Here is a 10,561-nt window from a genome sequence, read left to right as displayed (position 1 = left end):
GGGGGGGGGTGGTTAAACTACAGAAACACCCCCTGTAATAATGTCCTTTAATACTTTTATAACGACACCGAGAGAAAGTTCAAGCATCAGTTTCTGTTTCAGCTTCCGGTTCACAAGCTTCAGAACAAATCCGCCATTTGAATTTAAAACTTAACTGAACTTGTTGTTAAAGTTTCTGTTTTTAATTTATTTAATTAAAATCTTCTCTAATGAATTTTGCCTTTTCTGTCTCTCAGTATTAAAGACAAACACAGTGAGTGTGTTGTTGTTGTTTCTTTGTCACAGTCTCATTATCATCACACTCAAACGGCTCACTCACAATAGACGATCTTTGTTTCCACCTGCTGCTCTGAACGAGCCGTTATCTTATTAATATTAATTATCATAAAAACCTGTTAATGCATCTGAGCCCATTGTCTGCAGACACACACACACACACACACACACACACACACACACACACACACTGAGGTGATGAAGACAAACACAGATTTGTTTTTATAGAAACGTTATAACTTTTATTTTGTAGAAAACTGGCGGCAAAGCTCCGAGTAAATAGAATAAAAATCTCTTTATGTACAAAATACAAATTTCATGAGCAAATGAAACGAATAAATAAAAAAAGGACAATAATCTAACAGAGAGGGCGAGTGTGTGTGTGTGTGTGTGTGTGTGTGTGTGTGTTGGGGGGGGTGAATACATAATGAATGAGGCAGCTCCATTCACTCATTGTCAGAGCGTTGAAACTCGATTTTCACGCTCTTTTCTGCTTCATCACTCTACAAATTGTAAAATTGACTTTTCACCTCTGAGAGTAAAAACCTGACTGTAACCTGCGGACTGCTGCTGAGGGAGGGCGGGAAAAAGTGCAAGGGTTTTTGGAGAAATACACAAAATCAAAAGGAACTAAATAATAAAGAGGAAATTAATTAAGTTATTCTCATTTACAATCCGTCAGCAGAGGCACGAAACAGGAGGAAGATAAATGAGCTCATAAGGCAAACTGTGATTCTCAGTCTTATTCCAGCGGACTGTCCTCTGTCCTCTGTCCTATGTCCCGTTGTGTCTCTACATTTCTCTGGTCTGTGAGTCCCCCCCCCCCTCAGTAGATGCCCTGCACGAAGCTGCGGAAGCCGTACAGCGCGTCCTGCGTCAGGTAGCTGCAGTCCTCCGACGCGCCGGGGCTGCCCGGGCTGGAGGAGCAGTATGCCGGGGAGGAGGAGGAGGAGGAGCCGCTGGAGCTCCAGGAGCAGGCGTCGCTGCCGGGGCTCGGGGCTTCGCCGAGGCGCGCGGCGCTCAGCAGCAGCGGAGCGTCGCCGGTCTTTCCCGTCTGCAGGTCGGCGATGCGGATGGTCTCTGACAGCGCCCAGATGTAGTTGTGCGCAAAGCGCAGAGTCTCGATTTTGGTGAGTTTGGTCTCGTCCGGGAAGGCGGGAAGCACGCCGCGCAGCTCGTCCAGTGCGTCGTTCAGGTTGTGCATGCGGTTCCTCTCCCGGTCGTTGGCCTTCAGGCGCCGGGTCTTCTTCACCACCTGCACGGTGGCTTCGCTGCGGCCGCGGCCGCGGCGCCGCTTCTTCTGCTGCAGCTGCTGCGGCTCGGGCTCCGGGGAGGTGGAGCGGAGGCTGCCGCGGGAGTCCTCATCGTCGGTGTGCGGGAAGAAGTCGCAGCTGTTGCTGTCGATGTCGGAGTAGACGGAGTCCATACCGGAGCGGGAGGCGGTTTATCTGGGGAGAGAGCAGAGCGGCGGGTCAGGACCTGCGGCTACCGGAGCGCGTGCAGTGAGATGTGAAGGATCGTGCAGGTGAGTGCAGACACGCGCGCTGAGCTTACCTGGAGTCAGCTGAAGTTTCTGCGCACGGATCCAACAGGACCGGGTGATGTGGTGCACGGGGATCGACACGCGCCTCTTTGCGTCTTTTTGCTCTGGATCAGCTCGTGCGAGCCGGTGAGCCTGGCACACGACCGGCCTCAGTCCGCTTATATACTGTGGCCGGACAATGACCGGCCCCCTGCTCCTGTACCCCCCCTGTGACCCCCCCTCCCTGGCATCAGAGCGCAGGATGAGGAGGATGAATGCTGCGGCAGGTCTGCCCCGTGCCGCGGGAGCTGCTCATTAACATAATGACGCCTGCGGTGTTTGCTCGCCCCGCACAGGGAAGCGTGCCGGTAATCACGGCCAGCCAATCAGAGCCGGCGGCCGGCCACGCGAGCGACACGCACGAACCCGCACACCCCCCTTCTCCCCTCCCTCCCAGAGAGACAGAAAAGACCAAACCCACTTTCAGAGTTAAAACCAAAAACATAAAAAAGAGAGAGAACGAAGAAAGAGGAGTCAGTAGGAGTCCCCGCCCCCCCGCCGGGCGGAGACACGCTCCGGAGAATTCACCCATCCTTCCACCCATCCCTCCATCCATTCATCCACACACACATCCATCCATCCTCCGTTAACACCACAAACAGAGAAAGAGAAGCAGCGGGAGAAGAACTCACATCCTTCACTTCAGTCACAGCAACAAAGAGTTTATCAACAGTCAGACAAACCTCGTATCTCCACAGGTTCACCTGCATCTCAAAAACCCTTATTCTGAAAGTCCGAGTAGGTTCCTCTTACAGTGTGAGGAGGAGGAGGGTCAGAGGTTTGTTTTCTAACAGTCTGAAACTAAAGTGGAGGAATATTTATATTTTAACCTGTTTTTACTAAGAATTCTTCTCTGGAGCCAGTGAAGTGAAAATATTTATATTTATACATATATAAGTAAATAAAGATTTGTTTATTTAATGCCTTCACAATAAAATCAAAAATCATTAAAAAAATATCAAACAGTAACAGAAAAGAAATCAGTCTTGAAAGTGAGAAAATATTGAGATAAAATAAGAACTTGAGTTGAACGATGTAAAACTGAAAAATAAATATTTTTTTTATCAACAGGTCGGGAACATGTTTATTTATGCATATATTTGCATATGTATATATGTGTATGTACATGTACATATGTGTGTATATATGTGTATATTTATTACTATTTTTCCTTTTCTTTATTTCATTATCAATGTATTCTGTTAATTCTATTATTAATTCTATTGTGTTTTATTATATTAATATTGTTTGTTATTAACTTTTTTTCTTTGATAATTTCATTCCATTGAATTGAGTCAGATGGTTTGTAACAAACATTTTATTTTGAATTGTGTTGAATAATTTATCTGATGACAAAAATTATTTCATAATTAAAAAGATGACCTCAAAAGTCCAGTATCTGTCAGGCTCTTAGTGTACAGTTTGATTTCAGAGGTCAAAGGTCACACAGAGCTCAGTTTTATCATCACATCGTCTGCATAGAAGAGAAATTGTGGAGAAGACTAAAGAAAACGGGGCTGATGAAAACATGAGGACATGTCTTCAGTGATGTGTCTGGACACTTCAGAACAACATGAAGAGAAATTCCCATTCTACATTTATACATTCACACATATTGAACATTTTGAACAAATTTAACAATTTTTAAGCAAAAAACAAACAAACAAAAAAAACTTAAAATAATCTATTTATCTTTAATCTTTTCCAGAGTTACACTCTGACTCAGGACAACACCATGAAATAAGGAGCTGATATTTACAGCAAAAGTAACTGAACTGTCCAATAAATACATTTTAATACTTTGATTGAGTGGTAATCTGAAGTTTCTGAAATGGGTTCTGTTGTTTCACATGTATGACCTCAGTGTTTCTGAAATCCTCGACGGTAACCTGTAAAAAAATGAAACAGGTTCCACAGCAGATCCCTGAGGTTCTCCACACTGTGTCACTAACAACATGTTTCTTTAAGGTAAAGAATACGTGAACCAGTTTAACCCTCGATGTCGCTGTGATGACACGGAGCAGAACTGTGGTTTAAATGTTAGAATCTGTCGACTCTCCACTTTCTCTCACGTTCTTACAGATCGTTCGTGACTCCGCCTCTAAAATCTGGTTAAAGTAGAGACAAGACGACACTACGACTCAGTGACATCACAACGTTTCATTTTAGGCATTTCTCATCCATTTATCTACTAATTTAGTCACGTGTTGCTGTAGTTTCATGAAGCTGTAGACTTTGGTGAACACATCAGAAACACCAGAACAATTCATCCACTTCAGTAAAGGTTTGTTTTCACAAAGTATTTGAAGAATTTCAAAAACCAGGCTACAAGTTTTCAGCATTTGGGCCGAATGACAAAAAGGCGCCTCGTTACAGAAAGAGCTGAGATTGTTCTGAGGACTGTGAGATAAACACTTGGGTATTATCTGATATGTAAGAATCCTTTAAAGGTGAATTTAAGATATAATGTAGAAACGGATAAAAACCCCTCAGACCTCAGAGGATTAAGACCAGATTCAGGATGTAAACCACCGTCTGAACCAACATCAACAATCCAAAGCCCATTAAAAGTGACCCTGGTCTGGAGTCTGCAGACGGAGCGATGCGCCTCATTTTTATCCGACGTGAACAATTTCAGCTTCAACAGTTTCACTTTATGAAGTCTGGCTTTTTGTTTGTCTTTTCATCTCCTCGGCAGCAGTAAACCCGTCCAGCGTGAGCGCACACAGGCCAATTTTCTTTAAGTGTTTTTTAAAGACATCTTTATGAGACAGCCATACAATTTTCCATTAATTATTCCATTTATTCAGTTTGCAGCTCAGCGGAGAAGAAGCAGAGACCTGCAGAGTCTTTCTGCTGCAGGAGAGGGGGGGACAGTCATTTATAAATAATTACACAATGTTTAGAGTCTTCAGGCATGTATAATATATCAAAGCGATTATAAGGTGAATTGTTCCATTGTGCCCGTCCGCCCTGCACTTCTTTTCACTCCTCTCCTGATTTGTCCCTCGTCCAAATTCAGCTCCTCTGGCCTTTTGTGCAGCTTTCTTTCTGCCTCAGCCACTCTATTGGCATCATTCTTATTCAAATGGGCCTCAGCAGGAACAAAACCAAACCCAGGCTGCACACAAATCATCTCTGCCCCGGCTGCAGGGCCGGCACAAGCCTCTGTGAGGCCCCAACAACAAGTCTGCAAATCCTAAATCCTATTTCAGCCAAAGAGGATAAAGCACACTTAAAAAAACCCTCAGATACAAACACAAGTTCTGTTTTCTACATTTCTACTGAGGTCAGAGTGAAACCGACGACTGAGGGTGGACGCTCAGGAGACACCGACTGCTCCACAATAATATCACTGATCAATAAGGCCACAATATAAAATACTGATAAAGTGTCAATGTATCTATAAATTTATAAAGACGAATAAAGAGAAGATGGAAAAAGACAAAAAGGGAGGAATAAAGGAAAGAAAGAAGAAAAGGAAAAGTGAAAAAGTTCTGAGGATTTATAAGAGAAAGAAAGAAAGAAAGAAAGAAAGAAAGAAAGAAAGAAAGAAAGAAAGAAAGAAAGAAAAAGGTGGAAGAGAAGAAAAGTAAAAAAGACAGAAAGAAGCTCAATTGACAAAACAGGAAGAAAGAAAGGAAATCAAAGTCCTTTCAAAGATGTTTTGTGTTTTCAGATTAAAGAAAGAAAGAAAGAGAAGAAGAAAGTTGTGTCCAGGTTGAATAAATCTCATCAGCTTTAAAATATATAAAAATAAATATGAATCAATTAGATTGAATCTAAAAATATTTCTCATCAGCTTCGAAAAGAAAAAGCAGAAATGTTGATTTCTACCTGAAAACAAACGTTCTAGTTCCTTCAGAATGTGTCGTTGTGTCGTTGTGTTCATGTTGTTGTCGTGTTGTTGTTGTTGTTGTTGTTGTTGTTGTTGTTGTTGTTGTCGTGTTGCGTCTGTAGTGTCATCAAACGCACAAAGAGGTTGTTGTCTGAGTTTGTCTGAAAACGTTTTCCACACGTGTCCATGTAGAAACATTTGATCACGTGACACATGAGAGAACATGTTTCCACCTGCTGTAACACACAGACAAACACACACACACACACACACAGACAAACACACACACACACACACACACACACAGACAAACACACACACACAACAACAACAACAGACCTCGTACATGGGTCTCACATGTGGTTTTTCACATGTTGACAGATATGAAAAGACTGAGAGCAGAAGAGGAGCTGTAAGAACTTTCACAACTTTCAACCACATCTCATGGTCTTCTTCAGTGGATCAAATGAACACTGAGTTAAGAGTTGAGAAGCTGCGTTGTCTCTGTGTGTGTGTGTGTGTGTGTGTGTGTGTGTGTGTGTGTCTGTGTTAGTGTGTGTGTGTGTCTGTGTGTGTGTGTGTGTGTGTGTGTGTGTGTGTGTGTGTGTGTGTGTGGGAGGAGAAGCAGGTTAAACCCTGACAGAAACAGAAGAAGAAGAAGAAGGTGGAGGCAGGTTTTTCTTTTACAGCCTCCATCACTTCAAAGTGATCTCACAGCTCGTCAGGCTGCAGTTAAAGACGATGGAAACAGTTCACAGCTGTGATTTTATTGGCTGAGAGCTGACGGACACGTGGGTGGCACGGGTTAGATTTACATTACATGGACAGAAGTATGCGGACAAGCCGTCTGGGTCTGTCTCTCCTGGTTTGGTGACATGAAGGGTGTCGATCTTTACAGGTGACGCTCTGAGGCCAGATCCAGGTCCGAGCAGGTTCCTGAGACCGTGGTGATACAGAACTGAGCTGCTGGGCTGTGTAGGGACTTCAGTGGGATCTGATACAGCACAAGCTTTAACACATATCAGTTCAGGATTCATCAGATCTAATATGATTATCTCCTGCTCCTGCTCTGGTCTCTGAAATCTATGAAAACAAACAGATTTCATGCAGCAATTCAGTGGATTTTACTTTGTTTATGTTGTTGTTGGATCAGCTGATCACAGAAAAGACATCAGTTGAAACCAGATGAAATTATTTAGATCAAAGTCTTTATTTTGAAGACGTTTGATGACCATGTTTTCAACGTGTAAAAGTCGGCGATGGAGGCTTGTTATAGTTACTGATCATCTGATGTACGTCCCTGTGCTGCAGTGACACCTCAATAGAGTTTATTATATTTTACATGGCTGGAGGATTCACATGTCCGCATACTTTTGGCCATGTGGTGTGTTATTGTGTTTTAAATTTCTGTGTAAAATCTGTAAATTTGAGTGTTTGTGTTGTTGGTCTTTGAAACAAACACACTGACTTTAAATGAGAGGCAGTGTATGAACACTGTGTGTCAGAAGAGAAAGACTGGGAGAAGAGGAGAAAAAAAGCAGAGTGAGAGGTCTGTCCGGGGTGAAGCTCTGACAGGATTAAGTCTCAGCTACACGAGATGTGATTGAATTTCAATGAAGTAAAACACGTGAGAAAATGACACAGAATGAAATGAAGCAAAGACCCCCCCCCCACCTCCTCCTCCACCTCCTCCTCCACCTCCTCCCTTAGACAGAAGAAGAAAGAAGCTGGAGGACTCTCCAGGAAAAAGAGGAAACAAAAACAAGTGATTGAGCTGAAGGAGAGAAAAAGTTTAATCTGCTCAGACTCTGATTAACAACTGTTTTAATCCTGTAACACGACGACTACACAACCTGAACATCCAGCACTCCTCATGTTCTACCAGAGGAAACCTGGAGGAGATCAACAGCAGAACACAGACACAGATCTGTTCTAAAGACGTGATCCACATGTGGTTCCTCTGTTCTGTCTCTTGAGATGTGTCCCAGTTCAAGCTTCATCCTTCGGAGGCTGAATCTAAAGACCGATGATGTCACAGTGTCGCGACTAGACTGTCCCATTTCAAATGTTCTTTAAATGTGTCCTTCTTTTCCTGGGTCCTACATATCCCAAGATTCATTGCGCGCCGGTGATGAAAGCAAACAACACTGACAGAGGGCGTGAGGCCCACACTGTTAAATGTCAGTCTTGTGTTTCAGCTCGTTTCAACAGCTAAAGATACAAGTGTCAAAACCAAGAGACTGAAAACAAAAAGTATCTGTGAAAAAAAAAAGTTATGTTGTCCAGGTTGCTAGGCGACAGCAACCATAATGAAAAGGGCGGGAACAGCTGGTGACGCAAAGATAAATTCCTTCGTTAACAAGACAAGTCTCATTTTAGTTGAACCTGCGTTGTCTATGAAGATCAACACCCACCACGTCCGCTGAAGGATTCTTCAGAGTACGCTAACGGTTCTGAAAAGATGCTAACTAGCTAACGGTTCTGAAAAGATGCTAACTAGCTAACGGTTCTGAAAAGATGCTAACTAGCTAATGGTTCTGAAAAGATGCTTACCAGCTAACCGTTCTGAAAAGATGCTAACTAGCTAACGGTTCTGAAAAGATGCTAACTAGCTAACCGTTCTGGAAAGATGCTAACTATGCTAACCGCTCTGACCCGTCTGCTAGTCTCTGGTTCTGGTCTCAGACTCCTCCTCTGAGTCTGGGTCTGACTGAGGCTCAAACATGAGGCTGAGTCTCTCTGATCTTTCCTCCTCTCACCATCTTGATGCTCTCTGCTCTTTCACCTGTCCACCTGGAGCCAGCAGGTGGTGGGCGGGGCTCAAGGCCCGATTCAGGAAGTACAAGTCTATGAGCTTCAGACCCAGTTTAATGTGTGAAAACCACATTCAGCTGAATAGGAATCATAGCAGAGGATTTTTACAGAGTTTAAAACATGTCTGGAGAGAAACTTTAACTATTACAAAAGTATTTTTGTGCCTAAACTTCACCACAGTTTTATATCTTCAGTAGGAAGCCTGTGCTGGAGGCTCTTCGGCAGCGGCTGGTGTCTGGCCAGCACCAACGAGTCTTTTCAGGTGGCGTGTTTTCTGGTCGTGGCGTTGCCATGACGCCGGCCAGCCACAGATAAACCCTCGCTCCAAACTGTTTCCTTTGTGGCTGCTAATGCAGGGTAAACTGGAGGTAAATTATAACCCTGAGCAAACAGCCGCAGACAAGTGAATAGGAAGCCGCCGCTCCCAGAATGCAACAGCAGATTGATTGAGGTGGAGGCCGGCGGGTTGAGGCCGCACGGTGACGGCGGCAGCAGCAGCATTCAGGCAGCTGATTCACAGCGGCGTTCCATTACATTAAAACCTTCCTGAACAACAAGACGGCTGTGAGCGGAGGGGAAGAGATTCATAAGAGCAGACAGACGGGACAATGCACTGTATTTGATCACGCCTCGTGTTTGTGTGCGGAGACGTGATGAAGGAGGACGAGATGTTTACCGAGCGTCGCTCTTCAACCTGCGGCGTCTACGACTGGAGTGACAGCAGACACAAACCTTCTGCCGCCGTTCACACAAAGACCTTCGCTTCAGGAAGAGACGCTTTAAAAAGGCTTGTTTTTCTCTCTGCGACATTTTGTTTTTCCTGATGTTCGCAGCTTTTTCATCAGCAGTAGTGAGACTCCCATGATGCATCACTGCTGCGCTGAGCGTCATCAGAGATGAGCTGCTTCTCCTCCGGATAAAAATAATAAAGTTTCCACTCAGAGGAAACGTAAATACATTTATTTAACTTAACGACTTAAAGTTCTCCTACATGTAATTATATGTATGAAGAATATATAATGTAGAAAACACACGTCTTGTATCTGCACATGGTCACTTCAGTCTGGTCAGTTAGATCATAATTAATAAATGAATAACTGGGCGCCCCGGTGACTCACCTGGTAGAGCGGATACCGTTTAGGCCCAGTTCTAACTGGTTTGAATCCAGCTCTGACCTTTGTTGCATGTCCTCTGACATTATGACCAAAAACAACTTTAACTCACTTGATGTGTGATTGACATTTGGAAATCAATCAATACACCTTAAATGTCAATATGACAACTTTGTTCGCTCTTCATGACAGACTCAGTGATGATCGGATCTTCAGCTTCTTCAAATGTAGGTAAACACCAACATGATCATGTGACTGAAGATGTTTTATTTCCTCTGGAGAATAAAAGTAGTGGAGCGTCGTTCAGGTGGCTCCAGCTCTACACCTGTGGCTCCAGCTCTACACCTGTGGCTCCAGTTCTACGCCTGTGGCTCCAGTTCTACGCCTGTGGCTCCTCCATAGTGTTGTACAGAGACGTTCATGTCACGTGTGTCTGCAGCTTCACAACGTGCTCGATGATTGAAATGCAAGGTCGCTCAGAATTCACAGGGATTGGTTGAATTTACGTTAATTATTGCGATTGAGACATCGAGACTTCCTGGACGGACTGAAGTATTTTCTTGAAGCAGTGCTGGTATCTCGCAGCTGATTTTAACCAGATTGAAGTGTTCCTGATTTAAGAAAATAAAACTTTAATTACAGATGAACATGAGCTGATAACAAACACATACACATCACAAACAGAGAGTCAGTGTTTCTCCTGAAAGTCAGACGTGTCTGAGGGGACGAGCGAGGTTTGGTTGCACTGGTAGAGCTCAGAGAGAGAGAGAGAGAGAGAGAGAGAGAGGGGGCCATATGGTTTGGAGTGCAATAACTTGAATTCGCTCCAACAAAGGAGTAATTGAGAAGGGGAGAAGGAGCTGTGAGTCTTGACTCGACAAAGCTGCGAAAACTCTCTTCTTTCAGCCTAATGAAGCTGTTGTCTGGGGTGTGGTGGTG

The 10,561-nt window shown here is 43.9% G+C and overlaps 1 protein-coding gene across 1 annotated transcript; it reads right to left on the bottom strand.

Moving 5' to 3' along the window:
• Positions 1–503: 503 nt before the first annotated feature.
• Positions 504–1,955, bottom strand: neurog1 (neurogenin 1). The gene is made up of 2 exons (XM_023395470.2): positions 1,831–1,955; positions 504–1,724 (listed from the first exon to the last, which is right to left on the bottom strand). Exon 2 carries the CDS (start codon positions 1,700–1,702, stop codon positions 1,103–1,105), a length of 600 nt encoding a protein of 199 aa, XP_023251238.1. The 5' UTR covers positions 1,703–1,724; positions 1,831–1,955; the 3' UTR covers positions 504–1,102.
• Between the last annotated feature and the right edge of the window lie 8,606 nt (positions 1,956–10,561).

Source organism: Seriola lalandi, unplaced genomic scaffold (assembly GCF_002814215.2).
Source record: "Seriola lalandi dorsalis isolate HSWRI2012SDOR001 ecotype SW California unplaced genomic scaffold, Sedor1 jcf7180002054963, whole genome shotgun sequence".
In the NCBI taxonomy this organism is placed as follows: domain Eukaryota; kingdom Metazoa; phylum Chordata; class Actinopteri; order Carangiformes; family Carangidae; genus Seriola; species Seriola lalandi.
This window is presented reverse-complemented; position numbering and strand designations above follow the sequence as displayed.